This window comes from Hippopotamus amphibius, chromosome 2, assembly GCF_030028045.1.
Source record: "Hippopotamus amphibius kiboko isolate mHipAmp2 chromosome 2, mHipAmp2.hap2, whole genome shotgun sequence".
Lineage (NCBI taxonomy): Eukaryota > Metazoa > Chordata > Mammalia > Artiodactyla > Hippopotamidae > Hippopotamus > Hippopotamus amphibius.
The window spans coordinates 185,620,252-185,642,479 of record NC_080187.1 but is presented as its reverse complement, the minus strand read 5'-3'; the positions used below and the strand labels follow the sequence as shown (position 1 = coordinate 185,642,479).

General features: G+C 55.1%; 1 protein-coding gene across 2 annotated transcripts; it reads left to right on the top strand.

Annotated features, from left to right (window-relative positions):
- Window positions 1-1,697: 1,697 nt before the first annotated feature.
- On the top strand, window positions 1,698-18,840 carry PLA2G4F (phospholipase A2 group IVF). Of its 2 annotated transcripts, XM_057723697.1 has the most exons (20): window positions 1,698-1,872; window positions 2,879-2,951; window positions 3,553-3,689; window positions 3,798-3,926; window positions 4,535-4,575; window positions 4,816-4,858; window positions 5,331-5,397; window positions 7,232-7,401; window positions 7,496-7,609; window positions 7,821-7,858; window positions 8,049-8,184; window positions 10,751-10,887; window positions 11,143-11,365; window positions 12,277-12,391; window positions 12,591-12,728; window positions 12,831-12,938; window positions 13,940-14,134; window positions 14,409-14,575; window positions 15,127-15,313; window positions 15,572-18,840. In XM_057723697.1, the coding sequence occupies exons 1-20, from the start codon at window positions 1,762-1,764 to the stop codon at window positions 15,790-15,792; spliced, it is 2,550 nt and encodes an 849-aa protein (XP_057579680.1). In that variant the 5' UTR covers window positions 1,698-1,761; the 3' UTR covers window positions 15,793-18,840. The 2 variants fall into 2 exon arrangements, with proteins under 2 accessions (XP_057579680.1, XP_057579681.1); XM_057723698.1 differs by lacking the exon at window positions 12,591-12,728.
- Window positions 18,841-22,228: the final 3,388 nt, after the last annotated feature.

The following is a 22,228-nucleotide window of genomic DNA, read 5'->3' as shown; positions in this document are numbered from 1 at the left end:
CTGTGCTGTCCAGTACAGCTAGTGTGTAGCTGATGTATTGACAGCACAGATGGAAAACATTTCCAGTATCACAAAGTGCTAATAGACACCCTGCAGCTCTAGCTGATCCAAACTATTTGCCTTTCACTTCATATATTAGGGCCTCGTGCCTCTTCCTGCAGCTCATGATGACTGGGACGGGCAGGAAAGGTGTGAGCTTGGTGGGATTAAGGGAACTAGGGATGCTTGAGAAGTGAAGACGTGTCGGTCCACTTTGGCCAGCTCCAAAAAAGGTGATCTGGCCCTCTGTGTCCCTCTCGGGAGCCATCTCTGGCCATCCTGAGCTTTCCCTAGGAGTGAAAAACATCTGGGACTAAGAGGTACGTGACTTTCTTGAGGCATGGGGCTGATGACTTCCGGGAGAGAGTGTGGTACAGCCCAGAAAGCACCCGTCAGTCAGCGGCCTTGGCTCTGTCCTGCGCGGGCCCCTTGCCCCTCCCTCAGGCTCCCCTGCTGCGGCTCCGCAGGCCTCCACATCGTGCATGCAGGTCACCAAGTGGCTGGGACTCTGGCATTTCTGAGGCCCCAGCACAGGTCTTGGCCTCATGCTCCAAATTAAGCAGAAAGAGGCCCTCCCCCTTGGGACCTGGCCAACAGCAGTTCTAGGAGTTTCTGGTCTGAACTTGCCTGCAGGTTTATTTGGGAGTTGAATCACCTCATTTTGGAATGTCATTTTTTTCAGGCTCCAACTTGGGCCTTGGGATGGAGAGTGGAGATGACTGGGTCTTGGTTGAGGAAAACAGATGTATCTTCCAACAGCTCACTGCCCTAGAGATCCTTTCTTCCAGAAACTGTCTTGGCCATCTAGGCAGCTGTGGTCCACAGAAAAGGGGACGTCACACACCATCTGCACCTAAAGCCCACAATGGTCAAAGGGGGCCCTCTAAAACCTTTATCTCTAGTAGCTTAAGGACAGGCAGGCTACTGTTTACCTGCCCGTATCAACACCACCTGACCATATCCCTACTTCTGTTCCTGGACCATCCAGGTATTTCCACTGGTTCAGGAAGGGGGCCTGGGCAGAAGCCACAGGGAGTCACGAGTCTGAATTTCTTCAGGATGTGGCTGGGCCCTCTTCACCTTTGGGCCAGGGCCTAGTGCGGTATCTGGCACACAGCAGCCACTCTGTGTTTGGAGAATAAATGAGGGATGCCCCGAGAGATTAGAAACATCTTCTGAGACCAGATGAAACACTGTGGGGAACCAGAGATTTCCATGATTCTGCTTAAGAGCTGTAGGGCAGGTGGGACTTGAAAGGTGTTAGTTTTAGGCTTTTCTGATAGCTGGGGATGACGAGGGCCTGCTGCAGCACTTTCTGGCTGCTGTTCCCTGGACCACCTGTGTCCACCCACATCATCTAAAGGGCTTGTTGGAAATATGAACACCTGGGTTCTATCCACACCCACTACATCACATCATCTGGGAAGTGAGGCTCAGGCATGTTTTCGATAAGCAGCCCCTTGATAGCCGGGGGCTGGGTTTGGGAACCAGAGTGCTAGGGGCTAATCCACTTGGAGAGGATCTAAAGTCCCTCCTGCTAGAGGAAACTGAGCTCCAGTCACTTCCTGGAGCACATCAAACCCCACCTCCTGCCCCAACTGTGAGCTTAAGCAGAGCAGCTAGCTCCACCCTCCCCACCCCAGCTGTCATACCTGAGCCAGCAGCCGGTGTAGCCAGAGGAGCACGGGCAGGGCTTCCTGCCAGGAGCTGGGCTGCCCGGCCATGCTCTGGGCGCTCTGGCCCAGGTGGCTGACAGGCAAGGGCCTGCCCCTCCTGGGTGCAGTGTTGCTGCGGAAGAGGGAGAAGAGGGGACCTCAGTGGAGGAGGTGGCAGGTAAAGTACCTGCTCTTTGGGGGTGTGGACAGGAGGACTCCTGGGAGCACAGGCCCCTGTGGAGACGGGTGCCAACCCTTGGGAATGCATTTTGATCTGGGCCAGGACTAATTCACTCCAGGTTACCTGGTAAAGCTTAGAGAGCTCGGCCATATAATAATAATCTTGAAAATAATCACCTCCAGTAAGGAAATGGAGAGTGAGGTCACGTGACACTTGCACCTGGTTGGCTTTTGCCCGGAATGCCCCAGCCTGGCTATAGAGTGGGGGTTGGTGTTTGGGGGTTTGCGGGGAATGAGGCTCTTTGCTGGGATCTGGAGGAGATGGTCTCACGCCCAGAAGGCTGCAGTCTGCGGTTCTCTCTCCTGAGCCCGAGCTGCCATCTCCTTAGCGACTCGTCAGACCAGTAGTGACTCTTGGCTTGCCTTCACGCCCCTCGGGTTGTCTCCAGCCTTCGTCAGGAGCTGGTGGGTGGGGCCCCACACAGTTTTCTGTTTTGGTACTTAATCTCCGTAAGCACATCACTCCAGCCTTCACGTTGGCTCTCCAGCTGCAGCAGCAGCTGCACGTCTGTGGTGTGTAATGAACACAATCAGTCAAAGTGGTGAAGTGTGTGAAAAACTGGGGCCGGGTGCTCTGTACGACTTCTCATTTAAAACTCACCACAACCCCATGCGATCAGCATCACGACCCCCACTTTAGAGACTAAGGCAGAGGGACATCACAGGAAAGCACAGACTAAAGCCGTTCAGCTAGTCCACAGGGCAGCTTAGATTTGACCCCAGCCTGACTGATTCCAAGGTCAGGTTCATCGCCGCCATGCGCAACTCCCAGTGCTTGCCCCGCCAAGGCCTCCTGGGTCCCTGGCATAGTGACAGCAGTGACCCTGGGCCAGGCTGCCGCTCTGTGATGGGGTGTGGGAAACTCAAGGTGGGCGCCACGGCAGGGAGGTCAGGCCCCACAGCCGGCTTCCTGGAACTGAGTTCCCGGAGTTCTGTCCTTTCAGCGGGAGACGCACCCATACTATGACCTCCAGGTGAAGGTGCTGAGGGCCAGAAATATCTGGGGCACAGACCTGCGTGAGTGACCCGCAATCCCACGCGTTCTCCCTTCCTTTTCCCTGGGGCCTCCCCCAGAGCTCAGCCAGGGCTGGCCCGAAATGTGCGAGTGTATTTGGGGTGGGGGGGACCGAAGCCTCTCTGGTGAGGGAGCCCAGGCCACAGCCCAGGGCAGGCGGCGGGAGCGGGAGGGGAGGGGCGCGTGCAGGCCGCCGACTCCTCCCTGAGGCTGGCATGTGGAGCGCTGCCAGCCTGCGTGGGCGTGTGAGGCCCGCTCTTGCCAGAAGTCACCGTCTGCTCCCTAGGGGCTTCCACGCCAGTGCTCACACCGGGTGGGAGCTTGTTTCCTGAATCAGCCCTTGCTGGGAATTACTCAGTGGTCTGTGCTGTCACATACTCTTTTCCACTGGCCGCTGCAGGATTTCCATTTAGTTGAATGGGAGGTATAACTGGGGGAGGTGGAGTCAAGGACGCCAGCCCTCCACCATCTCCCCACCCCACCTTGCTACGTGGGCAGCCTCCACTCCCCTCTCTGCCCCTTCCCATCCAGCCCCAGCCTCCTCCAGGCAACCTTTCCAGCAACAAGCTGCAGGCTGAAGACCCGTCCCCATCCCACCTACAGTGTCCAAAGCCGACTGCTACGTGCGACTGTGGCTGCCCACAGCATCCCCCAGCCCCGCCCAGACAAGGGTGGTGGCCAACTGCAGTGACCCCGAGTGGAACGAGACCTTCTGCTACCGGATCCACGGTGCCGTGAAGGTGGGGGCCCGCGAGGGGCCGGGCTGTGGAGGGAGACAGGGCTCCTCCCAGGTGCCTGCCCTCCACCCTGCCTCAGCAGCCCCCCACCCACTCTCGCCCTGTCCCCAGAATGTCCTGGAGCTCACCCTCTATGACAAGGACGTCCTGGACAGTGACCAGCTCTCCCTGCTGCTGTTTGACCTGAGGAGCCTCAAGCCCGGCCAAGCTCACAGACACACCTTCCCACTCAGCCACCAGGTGAGCCGTCCCACCTTCGCCAGCAGCCAGCCCAGCCCCAGGAGAAGAGGCCCTGGCACAGGGGGCTCCTGGTCAGCACAGGCTGGGCCACCAGGACAGACCCTCCTCCATCCTGCAGCCCTGACCCCACAAAGCTTTCCCGCAAACACTCCTTCCCTGAGTGAAGCCAACACGTGGGCTCCTTGAGAGCAGGGGCTTCGTGTGTCTCGGTCACTGCTGGATCCTCTGTGTCTAGAACAGTGCTGCCCACAGCCTTGAACAGACGGAGCTCCTTGTGGCGATGCCGCTACCCTGTCGCGTCCCCATGAGCAGCCACAACAACGGTCTCTCCTCCTAGCCCCTGGAGCTGAGTGGGACCAGGGCTGGGGCAGGTTCTGGAAGCTCTTTTTTTTTAAAAAAAAAAAAAAAAAAAACGCTTACACAGCTGCACCAGATCTTTGTTACCGCTTACGGGATCTTCAGTTGCAGCCTTAGGGATCTAATACCCTGACCAGGGATTGAACCTGGGCCTCCTGCATTGGGAGTGCAGAGTCTTACCCACTGGACCACCAGGGAAGTCCCTCTGGGAGCTCTTTGAAGACTGGTGCTCTCTTGCTCCCTCCATGTAGGATTCCCAAGAGCTGCAGGTGGAATTTGTGTTGGAGAACAGGTGAGTTCAGGTGGAGCCTGCACCCTCCCATTCACTCTGAGGCCCACCCGCAGCTCCCAGCTCTCCGGCGCTAGGTCCTGCCCTGGCCTGGCCTGAGAGGGGATGTCCTGATCTTGACGCCCACCCCTGTGACCCACCCTGCAGTGCGCCCCAAGCGCTTCCAGATGCTTTGGTTACATTATTATAGTAACAGCCATCTCGAGGGATTCAGGTGTCCCATGAGCCCCTCATCCTTTGCAGCCAGGCGCCCGCATCTGAAGTCATCACCAATGGGGTCCTGGTGGTGAGTAGGGGAGACCAGCTTGGGGCTGCCCAGGGCTGAGGAGGGGACTGGGGAGTCCACGACTGAGCCCATCATGCCCACTTGCTTCTGAAGGACACTCAGCCCCTCCTCAGAGGGCAGACATGCTGGGGAGGAGGCGTCTCCAGGGACAAGGAGCACCTTGCCTCCCACCTGAGGGAATAGCCCAGAAGCCAGCCTTGCACAGCACATTGCTCACCTGGGCCCCTGGCTTCTGAGACTGCCAAGGAGCCACCATTAGGGCCCCCTCATCTCCTCCCCCTTTCCCACCAGGGGCCACTTCCTCTCAGTCCTGGGATGGGGGCTATGACAGAAGACCCCTGCTCATAAGGCATAGGCCCTGGGAAGGATGTTAGCTGGACCCTGCCCCAGATACCCCTCCCTCCATCCTGGTTCAGGCCCTGTGCAGGGCCCTGTGGACTGTCTGGCTCCCACAGGCCTCTGCTTTCCTCAGGCTCAGCCCTGTCTGAGAATCCAGGGCACCCTTGGAGGGGATGAGACAGCCTCACATCAAGAGTATGGTGAGTCTGGTCAGTGGCCTTGGGTCTTGCCTTCTCTCCTGGGGGATTGGGGGCTGCTGATTTCAAGAAGATGGGTCTGGGGCAGAAAGTTCTTAATTTTTCACTGCTTAAAACTGACCAAGGATGAAACGGATTGCCTCTGGAAGTAATGAATTTCTGTCCCTGGAAGTATTCAAGCACAGAGGCTGTATCGGTTCAATTACTGCTCTACAAAAAGCACCTACAAAATCTCAGTGGCAGACACAGCTGGTGGTCAGCTGGGGCATGGGCGATCTAGGCTGGGCTTGATGGAGTGACCTGGCTCTGCTGCTGTGTCCTCACCCACCTCCTGTGACCAGAGGAGGACCCTGGGCATGTTCTTAAGACAGTGGCAGAGGTGCAAGAGCACAAGGCCAGATAAGCTAGCGCTTTTCAAGCCTTTGGTCACATCACAGCCACTCACTAACATTTTGTTCACCAACACAAGCACGAGGCTGACCCTAAGTTGGAGGGGAAGGAATATAGCCGGCCTCTTTCGTGGAGGCGCTGAGGCCACGTGGCCAAGAGTGAGAACTCCGGAAGTGAAGAACTGGGGCCATCGCAGTCTGCCACAGGGGGCAGCCACTCAGGAGGGGATCCAGCCGTGGGAGGGCAGCGGAGGCGGCAGGGCAGCTGAGGTCCCCTCCGGCGCTGGGAGTCTGAGCCTACCGGCTGAGTCCTGTCCAGCTAACGTCGTGCACTTACTATGAATCAGGCACTGGGGTGAGCTTTTTATGGTATTTTACCTTTTAATCCTCATAACAACCTCATAAAGTAGGTACAGTCATTATCCTCTTTTAATTCATGAGACCAAGGCTCAAAGAAGAAACTTGCTGAAGGTCACATAGCCAGTAAGCGGTAGAGCCGGGCCCAGGCCCAGGTCTGCGACAGCCGGGGCCCGCTTGGTCGCCTCACCACAGCGTCTGTTGTTTCTGACTGAACAGCCCTTATCAACCTCATTCTGTAAACCATGATGAGACAGAAGTATCACTTTCTTTATTTTCTCTAATTCCTTCCCACCCCTGGTCATATCAAGTCCCCAGGTCTCATTTAGTGCCAAGGAGGGTACGTAGGGAGAGGCATTGCATTTGGACCTCCGCTCCTGAGGTGTCTGGGGCTCTTTCGTGAGTCTGTCTGGGGTCTACTCTCCCTGGGTGTCATGTGTAGCCGTTTCTCTCTGGGGTCTTGCCTGCTCCCCAGAACGCTGGAGGAACAGGGCAGGCCCTGCTGCTCCGGGACCCACAGGCCTCTCTCCACCTCCTCCAAGCCTGTCCTCCCTGTGCCACAAACCCACTTCTTCCTTTTACTTCCAGTGCAAACCCTCTATGTTCTCCCAAGGTCTATGCTTTGGAAACAACGTACAGCCGATTCGCTTTCTCTCTGGTCACAAACCTCCCCGAAGGCAGTGAGCGCACAGCTTGAGTGGGGCAAGAGAGGGGGACTATCAGTTGAAATTAATGTAATAATTAATATATGATCATCATCATGTGATTATTATAGAGTTATAGTCTATATACTTCATACAATAATCTCAAAATCATCAGCCCCATAAGCTCTGGGCAGGGGCCCTTCCCTGAGCACTGTGTGTCCCCTCTGCCCAGGCTCCCAGTTCTGACCAGGGCAGGTGATGGGACCCCGAGCGTCCTTCCTGATGTGTTGCCTGTGGGACACAGTACCAGAGAATGAGCAGGGAGATGAGCTGGCATTTCCAAGGGGAAGGAGAGGGGAGTCGCTGCTCGGGTGCTGGTATCCCGAGCCACACACACACGCTGCTCTCACCCCGCCCCGGGCACTCACCTGGGCCCTCTGCTCCCAGGCTCCAGGCAGATTCGGCTGGCAGTGCCTGGGGCCTACGAGAAGCCCCAGCTCTTGCCCCTGCAGCCTCCCACGGAGGCCGGCCTCCCAGCCACATTTACCTTCCACGTGAACCCCGTGCTCAGCCCCAGGCTGGAGGTGGAGCTGGGAGAGAAGCTGATGATCCTGCAGGTGAGTGACGGAGCCTGGGACGGGGCGGACCATAGAATCCATCCAGCCTGGACCAGGTCCCTTTTCCTCCTCTCGGGTGTTTTCTTCTCTGCAGAGCGGCCCGAGTGCTGAGCTGGAGGTCCAGACCAGCAGGCTGGGCGAGGGGGCCATCCTGCTCTCCTCTCTGGCCCTAGGCCGGGAGCAGCAGCATGTTGTGGCCCTGGGGGAGGTAAGGCTCTGCCTGGGTGCCTGAGGGACTCCTGCCTGCTCTGTGATGCCCAAAAAAGGTCTAGGGGAGGGAGCCTGGAAGGGGGGCAAGATCAGGCCAGTCTGGAGCTCAGCCGTGGTGTCCACATCTGGGCCAGTGTTACCAGAGCAACCGGGACTGCCAATGTGAGTCCCACTCAGTGCGCTCAGGGATGGACTCTTGTCTCTTCCAGGGCCAGGAGCTGGCCGTGAGTATGAAGGCAGAAGTGAGGTGAGGCAGGGTGGAGGCTCTTCCGCCTGCTGGGCTCAGCTGGGGGTTGGGTGTTTCTGGTTCCCGTGGGATCTTTCTGAGGGCTTCCACGGAGTGTGCATCTGTCCGCTTCTGCAAAAATGGGTTTGGCTGGAGGCTCTCCTCCACCGAGCAGTCACCCGGTACGCCACCCCCACCCCACCTGAGGCAGCTCTGGGGACCTTGACCTGCGTCTTGGCTTTGACCTTTGTGATGGGGAACAGGAGTTTCTGCATAAGAGGAAGCAGATCGTGTCCAAGGCCCTGCAACAGGTGCTGGGATTGAGCCAGGCTCCTGACAGCAGCCAGGTATGGAATGGAGGAGCCGCACCCCAGAGTCACTGGGACCAAATCCAACCTCTTCCTTGGAGGACTGTGTGTCTAAGACGTGTGGGGACCGGAGGAGGAAGGGGGCAGGTCTGCTTGCCTGAGCTGATGGGCACCATCGGGAGAGTCAGGACCCCATAGGTAACGAGGGAGGTGTGTTAATCCGCTCGGGCTGCCGTAACAGAAGACCACAGACTGGGTGGCTCAAACGACAGACATTTATTTTCTCACGTGGAGGCCGGAAGTTCAAGGTAAAGGTGCCATCAGGGTTGGTATCTGATAAGGCCTCTTCCTGACTTGTAGATAGCCACTTTCTTGCTGTGTCCTTACATGGCCTCTCCTCTGTGCGTGTGCAGGGGTTTGTGGGAATCTCTCTCTCTCTCCTCATCTTCTTACAAGGACACCATTCCTGTGGGATTAAGGCCCCCCTCTTATGACCTCGCATAACCTATATTACCTCCTTACAGGCCCTTTCTTCAAATATAGTCACATGGGGGCTTCCACATATGAATTTGGGGAGGACACAATTCAGTCCATAACTGCCGGGGTCCAGCCCAGGCAGGATCCAGGGAGTCCCTTGGGAGGGGTAGAGTCGGCGAGAAAAAAAAAGAGAGAGACAGGAGGCAGTGAAGTTGCAGAGGAGAGAGAGAGAGAGAGTGAGAGTGACTTTAATTTTTGCTCGGGTCTTATATATCTTACAGCTTGTTATGTGGATTTTTCCATTAGGGGCCCCATATCCCTCCCCCAAATGTCCCATTGATTCCGCCGGGGGCCAGTCCTTAGTCAGGTGATGAGTCTTCTATGTAATCATTAGTTCTTATCAGTTCTTCCCGTTCTTGTTTTGTCCTTCCAGTGGTTACAAGGGGGAGGGGAGCACAGGATAACAATCTCTAAGGGCAGGCCTCTCAGGCGCCCAGGCTTGACGTGACAGACACATTGTTAGCAGGTTAAGCTTAATCAGTGAGCTACATTCTCTATGCTACGTGACAGCAGACATACAGGACATGGACATAACATAGATACCCGTAATATTCCGTTCTTATAAGGGAAGAGTGCATGGGATATTTTATAGGCAACTTTGGTTTGACGGACCCTCACTTCAGAGGTTTGGGATAATTGTGATTGGGTGAGGCAGCATTCCTGATCACAATGCATGGCCCATTACGGCCGAATTGCCAGCATGGCCCAAGGGTGGGGATAATAAGTTTAAACATTCCTCCATTACCCGGGCCCCCTAAGGGTCTACATGTGATTTGTTTGCGGCCCATAGAATTTCCACAACACCAAGAAAGTGGGGGGTAGCCACCATTCTTGAAGGCAGCGTTGGCGCCCCTCACCCAGAGAGCTCATCATTCCTAGAAAGAAAAGTACACAAAGGAGACTCATAGTGAAACTAAATCTCGGAGAACTCCGGTACTTCCAAGATGCCTGCTTTGCAGCTCTCCCGAACCGAAGATGCCTTCATCTGAATTCCCGCCTTGCAGGCCATTCCCGAAGTGCTCGGCCTTGCCTGAGCCTTTAGGCAATCCCCGGACGGCTCCCAGCACATAACAGGAGACAAAGGGATTTGGAAGTGGAGGCAGGAGGAAAGGCAGCTTCATACTGGCTGCAAGTGTACGAGGAGACAGAGCCTGTGCCCAGCGCTGACAAGCTGAGCAAGCCTAGACTGCTCCGTTTGGTAATGCCTGCTCTGTGCCTGATCTCCACTTGGCAGGTGGAGGGTAGAGAGGGCACAGATCTGCCTACGGGGAGCTCTGTCTCCTCCAGTGCTCTGAAGGGACAGCGACCTTGCTGGGCAGTGGCCAGGGAGCATTTTTTTCAAGACAGGGGAAGAAAGGGAGGACAGGGAAAGCAACTGAAAATCTGGGGTGGAATGAAACAAACCTTTGTGGAAAAGCTGAGAAGCCCAAAAACTTCTAGTCTGATCTCACCAGGTACCTCTGATCCTGAAAAGACATCTGGGCACCTCCCGTGTCTGGTGCAGAGCAGGCTGCCTGCCAGCCTTTGTCACTCTGGTTCTGTGGTTCCCAACTGGGGGCAATTTCATCCCCCCACCCACCTAGGGGACATTTGTCAATGTCTAGAGATATTGTCACAACCGAGGGAGGGGAGAGGGATGCTACTGGCATCTGCTGGGTGAAGGCCAGGAATGCTGCTAAACGTCCTATAACACACAGGACAGTTCCTCACAACAAAGAATTATCGGGCCCCAAATTACCAACAGTGCCAAGGTTGAGAAACCCTGCTTTAGCTGTTGTGAGTGAATCCAATATACCCCCAGGAACATGCTTTCCTGGTATAATGTCAAGAGCCATCTCTGAGGTTACATGGCTTCAATTTGACCGCCCATTACTTACTAACAGTATGATTGTGGGCACATTATCTAACTTTCCTGTGCCTCACCTGTAAAGTGGGGATGCCATTGGGTTTCTTTGAAGATTCAGTGAGATAATACAAGTAAGGCTCTTAGACCAACACCTGATATGCTGAGCAATCATATATGAACAATAGTGGGGGGAGATGTTATCATGATTATTATTGTGCCCAGGTGCCTGTGGTGGCCGTGCTGGGTTCGGGAGGTGGAACCCGAGCCATGTCTTCCCTGTATGGCAGCCTGGCCGGGCTACAGGAGCTTGGCCTCCTGGACACTGTGACCTACCTGAGTGGAGTCTCTGGCTCCACCTGGTAAGTGAGGTAGGGGCAGGGCAAAATAAAGGAGAGCCCTGAAGAGGCAGGGGTGTGACCTGGTGATCTGGTGGGGAGGGGCAGGGATCCAGAGGGTTTAGGAGGGGCCAGAAGGGATGGAGTCCCCAGGGCCCTCTGAGTGGGTGGTGCAGGCCAGTGGGTGCGAGGGATGGGGGAGGAGGGGTGACTCACAGACATCTGCATCCCTCTCTCCCCTTGCTGTGCTCCCCTGTCCCTAATCCCCTTCATGCTCAGGTGCATCTCCACACTCTACAAGGACCCAGCCTGGTCCCAGGTGGCCTTGCAGGGCCCCATTGAGCGTGCCCAGGCTCGGGTTTGCAGCAGTAAAATGGGGGCAATGTCCACGGAACGCCTACAGTACTATGCCCAGGAACTGGGGATCCGGGAAAGCCATGGCTACAGCGCTTCCCTCATCGACCTCTGGGGCCTTCTCGTTGAATATTTTCTGTACCAGGAGGTAAGAGAAGAGCAAGCAGTAAATGAATGTGGCTCCTGTCCACCCTGCCCCACCAGCACTTAGCTCTGTCTTAACCACTAGGCTAAGGTCTGAGATCTGCAAACCTATCCTTTAGATCTTAGCTCCCTGGAGGCAAGGGGTGGGATCTCTGGGTGGGCTGACACACTTCATCTTGCCTTGGCTCTAACCCCTGGGGAGGGAGAGTGTAGTCTGCAGTTCTCAGGTCTGTCTGCATATTAGAATCACCTGTACAGCTTTCCAAAAACGCCATGCCTGGGCCTCACTTTCAGAGATACTGGTTTTGGTTGGTGAGGGGTCGAGCCCTAGTGGTGTGCTTTGAAAATGTCCTAAATAATTCCAACCAGCAGGTGAGGCAGAATGGCATTCTAGCCCATTGGTCAAGTGGGCATGATTCATGCCACCTGGAGGCTTCTCCTAGACCTGCAGGCCCAGAATGCACTGGGAGATGAGATTAGAGATAAGAGAGGTTCTCAGCCCTGGGGGCCTGTGGGGTCTAGCCCACTGATGTGTGGCTAACCGTTGTGAAAGTAATTTCTAAGAAAAGAATACATGTTTTCTAGTGATTTACTTTTTAAAAGAAAGTAGATTGGATTTGCAGTTATTCCTTTAAAAACGTCACTTGATTCCCTTGGGTTCTGATATGCTTTCTTGAATGGGAAGGAATGGAGGAGGGTGTTCCCAAAGCCCCTGGAGTTGCACAAACCCCACAGTGGCCTCACCTTTGCTGCAGCCCAAAGCCTGTCCCTTAGAGAGCTGTCTCTAGAGCGCTGGCCTTAGCAACCAAAGTCTTATGGGCATGCCACATCCCTCAGGGCGCTAGACCTCAGGCCATGGGGATGGCGACAGGGAAATCCCAAAAGGCCAAGTGGTCTCCTTTATTTCCTGACCAGAAAAATCCTGCCAAGCTGTCTGACCAGCAGGAGGCGGTCAGCCAGGGCCAGAACCCTTACCCCATCTACGCCAGCGTCAACGTCCGCAGCAACATCAGTGGGGAAGACTTTGCAGGTGCCTGGGTCTGGGGACCTAGGAAGCAGGTGGAGGCAGTGGTCGGTGGGAGGGTGTCAGAGGCCAGGGCTGTCAGGGCACAGGTGGGAGCCTCGGCGCACGTGGGCTTACTGCCTCCTGCTCAGGCACGAGGGCGGGGAGAACCATGGGGTCCTGGTGGGAAGCCCCTGGTGACATTCCCTTCACTTCGGGCCCCCAGAGTGGTGCGAGTTCACCCCCCACGAGGTCGGCTTCCCCAAGTATGGTGCTTATGTGCCCACCGAGCTCTTTGGCTCAGAGTTCTTCATGGGGCGGCTGCTGCAGCTCCGACCCGAGTCGCGGATCTGCTACCTGCAGGGTGAGTCTAGGCCAGAGGACTGGGGGCAGGGCAGGCGCCAGGCCAGGCCCTGATATCGGGTGGAGGAGTTGTGAGGGCTGGGGACTTTGTCTTTCTCCTTAGGTATGTGGGGCAGTGCCTTTGCGGCCAGCCTGGATGAGATCTTCCTGAAGACCGCTGGCTCGGGCCTTGGCTTCCTGCACTGGTACAGAGGCAATGTCAACACCACAGGTGCGGACAGAGAACCTGCTCCCCCAACCCCCACCCCCCAGTCCCCAATACCTCTTTCTAGCAACAGAGGCATGAGGAATGAGGGAGGGGGCAGTGAAGGACTCGGATGTCACATTTGGTTCAGAGAAGTACTGAGAAAATGACTTCCAGCTTAGGGTCTCTGGGATGCCCATGTGTCTACAGAGAGGCCAAGGGGTGGGAGGGCCCATGTCAGAAAACCTAATGGGAGTTGTGAGTGATCCGTGATGAGCCTGTGCCTTTAATTCTCTGCTTGGGCTCCAATTAGATGAACTCATCCCAGGGCCACTGGGCTGGTTGACACTCGGTGGGACCTCAGGGCTCCTCCTCAGCCTGCTCCTTAAAGGGCCCATGAGCTCCCTGCTGCATAGAATACCTTTCCCACCTTTCTTCCCTGGGTCACTTTTGCTCTGTTCTTAAAGCTCAGCTCAGACATCATTTTGTCAGGGAGCGTCTCTGTTCCACTCCATCCCTCCAGGTTGATCGAGGGTCTGACCGCCAAGGTCCCGTAGAACCATGCGCACATCCCATGCTGTCCTTACCTCGGGGCGTTGTCACCATTTATTACCTCTTTATGTGACTCTGCCCTAAGTAGGCTGTGAGCCCTGGAGGGCCAGGGCCAGGCCCTGTTCACCACTGCACCCCTGTGCCCTGCACAGCGGGCCAGCATGGCGCCTGATAACTGCTCAGTGGGTGTTTATGGGTGAAATTCTGATTGGAAGTTGCATATGCAAACTTTAAGGGTAGGTGATGTTGTGTAATACATGCAGCGTCGTAGGCAACTTTCAAAACATGGGGAACATGAAAGAAAGAGTCATTTATAATGGGTTCTGGGAAGCAGTGGTCAGAAGCTTGGGAGGTGGGGGTGGGGGAGGAGGGGAGATGTGGGGAGGAGACAGAGGGGGCTGCCCCGAGATGCGAGGACCACTGGACAAAGGAGGGTGCTACTTCTCACTGTATCTCACCACCCCACCCCCACGTAGACGACTGCCAGGAGCTCCAGCTGCACGACCCAGAGAGGCTGCGAACCAGGCTCTTCACCCCGCAAGGGTCCTTCTCCCGGGCTGTGCTGGACATATGCACCTACCGCTTTACCTCGGCCCAGAACCCAAACTTCACCCGGGGCCTCTGCCTGCACAGGGACTATGTGTCTGGCAGGGAGTTTGTGGCCTGGAAAGGTGGGTGCTGCTCTGAGTGGGGTCCCACCTGCTGCCTGTGCCTGTGGCTCACTGGGGCCAGTGCCAGCATTTGACCCGGGGGTTGGGGTGGGGCCCCTGCTGCCCACCAGGGGCTGGGGGGGGGAGGACTGTGATGAATGTGCTGGGACGCAGGGCCGGGGGCTGGGGTGGGACACCCCGTGGCTGTCAGAAGAGGAGAGCTCTCGACAGAGGGGCATTCCCAAAGAGACGAGAAGAGGGTTGCCGCAAAGAGCAAGCATTTGTCTTTGTGCAGATTCGCACCCGGATGCCTTCCCCAACCAGCTCACTCCCATGCGGGACTGTCTGTACCTGGTGGACGGAGGCTTTGCCATCAACTCTCCGTTCCCGCTGAGCCTGCAGCCGCAGAGAGCCGTGGACCTCATTCTGTCCTTTGACTACTCCCTGGATGCCCCTTTTGAGGTAAGGTGCAGGGTTGGGGGGGGGGGCTCTTTGCTAAGGGAGCCTGGCTGGGCCTTGGGGGATCACCCTTGGAGGAGGGCCTGGGTTCTGAGCGGTGGGCAGGCACCTTGTGAACACCGTTACCAGCACTGGTCTCCCCACTTGGAAGAGGAGGGTTACTGAGGTGATGGAGGAGAGTGGGAGTCAGGAGAGGAGGCCAAAGAGAGTGCTCAGGAGCCTTTATCCTGGTGAAAAGAAGACCCCTGTTCTGGACCCTGCTGTTCCTGATAGGATTCCTTGCTCCTACCTGGGCCTGGGTCTAGGTCCGCTGTCACTTCGTTACTATGGTAATAACAGAGCCATCAGTGTCCCCTTCAGGGAGTCTCTATCAGCAGCTCCCTCAAGCCTTGTGGAGTGGTGGACAGGTTCCACACCTGGGTGTGGATTCTGTTCGTGCTGCCTGAAGTCACTCAGCTGGCGGGAGGCAGGGCTGGCATGAAAGCCTGGGCCCGTGTGTGTGTCAGGGGGCCTCAGGCAGAGTCAGAAGCTCACAGGTCTGTGTCCCTGCCCAGGCCTTACAGATGACAGAAAAGTACTGCCTGGACCGAGGCATCTCCTTCCCCCGGATTGAGGTGCCCCCTGAGGACTTGAAGGACCCCCGTGAGTGCTACCTGTTCGGCAAGGCCGAGGACCTGCGCTCACCCATCGTGCTGCACTTCCCCCTGGTCAACCATACCTTCCGCACGCACCTGGCTCCAGGTGAGGGGAGCCCTGGGGTGGTGATGGGGTGCTGTGCCCACAAGTGTGCCCAGGCGTGCCTCCTGGAGGCCGCAAGCTGGCCACAGCTTCCTGGACTCAGCGTGCACGCTGGCCCGGCTCCTCCGGGTGGGCGAGAGAGCTGAGATGTGTGCCCGAGCGGAGCCCACGGAACCAGCCAGATGCCCTAGGGAAGGGGGGGCTTCTGGACTCTTGGCCACAGAGTACCCTAGCCTGGCCTCTCTCCACGTCCCCCTGCAGGTGTGGAGCGACAAACGGATGAGGAGAAGGCCTATGGGGACTTTGTCATCAACGGGCCAGACACCCCCTATGGCATGATGAACTTCACCTATGAGCCCCAGGAGTTTGAGCGGCTGGTGGCCCTGAGTCGATACAACGTTCTGAACAATGTGGAGACCGTGCGGCAGGCCCTCCGGCTGGCTCTGGACCGACGGCAGGCTGGGGACAGGGCTGGAGGCTGACCCAGGCTGGAGGCGGGACAGAGGAGGGACCACGGGCTCCAGACCAGGGCTTGGTAGAAGGAGGGGTGGTAGACCCTGCGGGGCTTCTGCTTTCTACGTCGCTGGGATCTGCCTTGAGGTCCCCCACCCAGAATGCTCCTGCAGGAATGCTGCCTGGATTAGGGGCAGGGGCCTTCTCCCATGTGTTTCCGGGAGGAGGTGGGGCCGTATGTCTCTCCCAGGGCTCTGGGGGATGTGGGGCACACCTGAGCAGTGTTCATTGCCATTGGAGTGTGTAGAGCGAATCAGGCAAGAATCTAGCCCTAGGGCCCTCGGCAAACACAGAAGGACCTCAGAGGGCCCAGGTCTTCAGTCTCTCAACAGGATGGGCGCTGTGAGAGCCGAGGTGCAGGCTACCGTCCTTAACTGAGACCAGAAGCAAAGATGCATCCACCCAATCCACACTTCCTGCAAACAGCCCCAGCCCTGACCACCCCCCACTGCCCAGCTCCCGGATGCGGTGCTGAGGGCATCAAGAATAAAGGGGCACCAGGTGGGGTTGCCAGCCTGGGTCACTAACTCCATGGTCCTGCCTGTTAATCCCTCTGCACTTCGGGCCTCCCCTGTTCCCCGTCATGGCTCCCCACCCTTCTCTGCTCAGCCTCCTTAAGGCTGTGGGATGATATCCCATCCTGGCTGGGCTCCAGCTGGGGGGTCCTCCTGCTAATTACTCATCTTTGCTCTTTAAATTGGGTCACATTCTCTTATCAGCGGTACAGCTGCCACCTCCTGCAAATAGTCTCACCGTTCCCAGAAGCTAAAGGGGCGTGTCTAGAGGGCATATCCATTTATCAGGGGCGTGTGTGTTCCTGGTGGGGGTGGCCCGTGAGCGCCTGGCAGCTGCTAGGGACAGGCGGTGGTAGGGGGAGGCTGGCTGGGATCTCAAAGGCCTGGGTTCCTTTTTCACAGATGTATCCCACAATCTGGGCGATCTGTTTCTCTCTCCCCCTGCTTATCACTTCTGACCCACCAGCCACCTTCCAAATATCTGGAGTCTCTGCAGCATGGGCAGATTTTAAGTCTGTGAAGAGGAGATCCATGCTGACTGGGCTTGGTGTAGGGGTCTTCAGGTCTTCTCCCTGTGGTGGGGGCCTCTGTGGCCTCTTTCTCCTCATCACCGCCTCCCCCCCCCCCCCCCCCCCCCACACACACACATGCTCTCCAGGGTCAAAGTCACCATTCCTCTTCTAATCAGGGAACCTATGTGTCAGAGCCTTACCCATCCTGACTCTGAGAAGAAGACTCTAGTTCTGGCTCCCAGTTGGGAGGAAGGTTTCTAGATCCCAGGCCCCTGTGCCCCAGCCTGACCTGGGACCCCAGCCCTCCACCTGGACAGGAACCGGGAGGGCTGAGGGAGCTGAGCCTCAAAAGAGCCAGTGCTTTTGGCTGCATGGGGTGGGGCAGCTTGTTTTTCTCCTTTCCACTCACCAGGGACAATTGCTCTTGAGATAAGCTATCTGAATAGCTGATGTTTACACATCTTTTGTGACTCTTTATCCTTTGACCTGCAGTCTTCCTTTTGGGTTTATCTTTCTTTTTGTCAGAGTGCAAAATTGAATACTTCTATGGTGGAGGACCTTCTGAGACCTGATGTGTCTGGGATTGTCTTTTCTTGCTCTGACTTAACAATAGCCTGGATAAGGGTAGAATTCTTGGTTCTGGCTTACATTTACTCAGATTTTAATGCCTCTTTGCATTGGATATTGCCTATGGGCAGTCAGATGTCAGCTGAATTCTCATTCATTGTAGCTAATTTATCTTTACCTAATTTTTAGGGTTTTCTCTTTGTCTTTGATTTTCAAGTTTCACTATGATTTTTCTAAAGTGTGAACTTAAAAAAAAAATCAGTGAGCTCTTTTGATTTCAAGATTCATATCTTTTTGAAGCTCTAAGAAATTATCTACCAATTTTATCAAAACACTATTCTTCATTCTCTCTATCTGGATTCCTATTAAATAGATATTGAAATATATGAATCGATCCTCTGTATCCCTAAACTTTCTTTTACACATTGTATATTTTTCATTTGTGCTGCATTCTGGGTATTTTCTTTGCATGATTTTATGGTTCACAAATACATTCTCCACCTGTGTCCAGTCTGCTTCTCTATGTGTATTATGGGGGGTTTTGTTTAACTTTTGACTGTCACATTTCCCTGTTTAAGTTCCCTAATGGGATCTTCCAAAACTACCTGTTTTCATTACAAGGAAATGCTTCACCATTTACCTCAGATGGTGTTAATATGTGCATTGTATGGTTTTTTCCTGATTGTTATGTGAACAGTTTCCTTGGGGTATGTTCTTTGTTGCGTCTCCTTCATGGGCTTTGCCTTCTTTATGTAATTGGTAATTTTTTTTTAAGAACTTTTATTGAGATACAGTTAACACACAATAAACTGCATATATTTAGAGTGTACAATTTGGTATCCCAATCTCCCAGTTCATTCCCCCCCAACCCTCCCCGCTTCCCCCAATTGGTGTCCATATGCTTGTTCTCTACATCTGTGTCTCTATTTCTGCCTTGCAAACCGGTTAATTGGACCATTTTTCTATATTTTACATCTATGTGTTAATATATACTACCAAATATGTATTAGGTAATTGTTGATTGTCATCTCGTCTCTGAGAGGGTTGTGTACAAGCTCTGGGCTGTGACGGCTCCTGGTCAGGTCACCGGCCATGCAATGGCATGGTGACCTTCAGGTGGCAGTGTGGGACTTGGGGAGGAGGCTGAAGGGATGTGGTTCCAGGGGCCTTCAGAGCCTTGAAGTGATGTTATGAATTTATTAATCTATATTTATATCTAATGGGTTTGGTGCTTTGAGGGGTAACTAAAATATGACAAAAGAGAATTCCAGTTTCAAGATGAAAGACAGAAGACAGGCTGAGATCATGCCCCAGCATTTAAAAAAATTAACGATTTTCAATTACACAGTAAATTTTCTGAATTTGTCTTTTTAAGAAATAATTTAAGTTCAATCAGCAACTATATATCCCAAATAATAAAAAAGTTCGGTATCATTGTTGCATAACATTTTATTCTGTTAGCAATATCTGAGTTTTTTGATCATTTTTTAGTCCCCAAATACACCATCAATCTGAGCTGACGTCCGCTCTTCCACGGGACCAGTTGACTCTGACACATGCAAGGGTAAGGAGCCTCTTGGTCTGAGAGCTGCTGGCCTCACTAAGGCTCTCAAAGACCACTTACAAGGAGCCGTAAGTGGCCTTTGAGACAAGGTGTGTGTCATAGGATCAAGATGGCGGGGTAGGAGGACATGTGCTCACTCCCTCTTGCAAGAGCACCGAAATTACAACTAACTGCTGAACAATCATCGACAGAAAGACACTGGAATCACCAAAAAAGACACCCCACATCCAGAGACAAAGGAGAAGCCACAATGAGACAGTAGGAGGGGTGCAATTGCGTTAAAATCAAATCCCATAAATGCTGGGTGGGTGACTCACAAGCTGGAGAACAGTTATACTGCAGAAGTCCACCCACCAAAGTGAGGGTTCTGAGCCCCACATCAGGCTTCCCAACCTGGGGGTCCGGCAACAGGAGGAGGAATCCCCAGAGAATCAGGCTTTGAAAGCCAGCGGGATTTGATTGCAGGACCTCCACAGGACTGGGGGAAATGGAGACTTCGATCTTGGAGGGCACACAAAAAACTGTGCTCACCAGGACCCAGGGGGAAGGAGCAGTGATCCCATGGAAGACTGAACCAGACCTACCTGCTGGTGTTGGAGGGTTGCCTGCCGAGGTGGGGGGCAGCTGTGGCTCACCGAGGAGGCAGGGGCACTGGCAGCAGGGCTTCTGAGAAGTGCTCATTGGTGTGAGCCCTCCCAGAGTCCAAAATTAGCCCCACCAAAGAGCCTGTGTGCTCCAGTACTAGGTGGCCTCAGGCCAAACGACCAACAGGGTGGGAACATAGGCCCACCCATTAGCAGACAAGCAGATTAAAGTTTTACTGAGCTCCGCCCACCAAATCAGATTAAAGTCTTACTGAGCTCTGCCCACCCAGCCCTACCCATCATCAATCCCTCCCATCAGGAAGCGCACATGAGCCTCCTAGATAGCCTCCTCCACAAGAGGGCAGACAGCAGTGTCAGCACTATTTCATCTTGTGGAGCTGAAAACCACAGCCACAGAAAGATAGAGAAAATGAAAAAGCAGAAGACTTTGTACCAGATGAAGGGACAGGATTAAACCCCAGAAAAACAACTAAATGGAGACAAGGTGTGTGACACGCTGAGCTCAGTGGTTGGCACACTGTGTGCTCTCAGTACTTGCTGGTTTCTCTTTTCTAAGGAGTGCTGATCACTCTGAGTTGCAGAGAAGTGGTCTCTTGGCTGGTCCTAAATGACTTGGTCATCATAGCTCCCCACGTCCTACCAGGTACATTCAGAGCAACCTGGCTCAGACCTGGGCTTGTTGCTGCCACCTCGCTGCAAGTAGGTCTGGCTGGTGATGCTGGGGACCTGTCCCCAGGCCCCAACCTTCCCCTAGGCCAGGGGAAGAACCTGGCCTTCTGGGGACATTTGACAGGACCCACTCCTTGTCTTTGCTCCATGAATCTTCCTCTTCTCCCTCCTTCCTCCTGGCCTGGGGGGAGGTGGTCCATCCTTGTGTGTCCTTGTGTGCACATGTATATGCTGTCCCTGTTTTCTTTTTATTATTAGCTGTACCAGAGGTTCCTGGTAATGCTGGCCAACACCCAAGAGCTGAGGATAAAGCCCTCAGCGTGGGAGCCACCCAGAGGGTGGAGCCCTGCTCTCTTAACAGATCCTTGTGTGGCTGAGCCGGGCAGATTCAAGGCCCCATCCCTGTGGGATTGCTGGTGCCACCACCCAGGGAGCAGGTCTCTGTGTCAAGAGCTGGGCTTGGAGTGGAGCTGGAGCCAGGGCAGGAGGGAGGGGCAGAGTGAGCCGGTAGCCGAGGGCAGGGCTTCCCAGCCAGTGGCTGCTGTTCTCCGATATTCCTGAATGAGACATGGAGTTCCTCAGCCCTCATGGGGGCTGGAAGGGCCAGGGGCGTTTGGAGCCCTCTTGGCCATTCTCCTCCAGCTCCCTACAGACGTGTCCATTTACCTAATGACCCTGGCCAGTTGATGCCACCGTACAGGAGTACTGTAACCTGAGGGGGTGGGAAGTACAGGCTTAAGGGACCAGCTGGCCTTCCTCAGCCACGACATTCTTGCATTGCCTGCTGGGATCAACAGCTGAGGCCACAGCCTTCACACAAGCCCCCTTCTCTGTCCTCACCAGGCTGGCAAGTGGCTCCCAGGTGTACCTGCAGAGTTTCGTGCTCAGTGGAAGCCCGTGGTGACGTTAGCCCAGATGCCTCCTTCATCACCCGCCTTTCCCAATCTGTGCCTTCCTCTGAGCAAGAACTCCTGCAGGCAGGCTGCCTTCTCAGTCCCCCGCTGATGTCCCACATGCGGCCACGGAGGGGGCCTGCGTGTGATGGGGCCACTCTCCGGAGGCTCCTCCTCTCATCCCCAGACTATGCCTAGTTTCGGGAATCTAATCCTGAGCCGCGTCTGGACCAGCAGCTTCCCAGTGGAACTCGCAGAGAAGGCTTGCCAGGAGGTCAGGCTGACTCTGGGAATCCAGGAGTGAGAGGCAGTGTGGGGGCCCAGGACCCCAGATCCCCTTTCACTGAGAGACAGTGCAGCCAGGGACTTGCTGCCGTGCCTGCGCCAGCCTGAGGTCCTGATGTTTCCCGCTGTCCCAGAGACATCACCCATTAGCAGGTACCCTCCCTTGGGCTGGGAGGAGCCCAAGGCTGCAGGAATGGGGTGGGTGGGAAAAACAGCAGCTAGAGAGCAAGCTGGGCATCCAGGACTCTTCTGGAACTTGTTTGCTATGTGGACTGATGCAGGTCTTGAGAGGCCAGGAAGGTGGGAAGGAGCAGCAAAGGTGACTGAGAGGGAGCGGCTGGTGAGGTAGGAGAAATACCAGGTTAGTGTGGTGTCCAGGAAGCCAGGGGAAGAAAGCATCTCAAGGAGAAGAGCACCATCACCTGTGTCACATGCACTGCAAGGTCAAGTAAGGTGAGGACTGAGAACTCATCACCGCTCCAGCCACGGGCACTGACTGGGGGCCTCGACAAGAGCAGTTTGGTAGAGCAGTGGGAGAGAAATCTGACTGGTTCAAGAAAACAGGAGGAGAAAAGTTGGAGGCAGTATAGATAACAGAAGCAATTAGGAATAGAAATCAAGGTCATCAGCTGAGAGTTTGCAGGCAGTTTTAGAGGTTTATGGAGAGTGGAAAAAGTATGACCAGGTTGTTGGAGTGGCAGAGGGGCATGGACTGGGGACATGGACTAGGCCTGCTGGGCGACACAAGGACCCACTTGAGGCTCCTGGTCATGGAGTTAAAGCAAGTGCAGATGC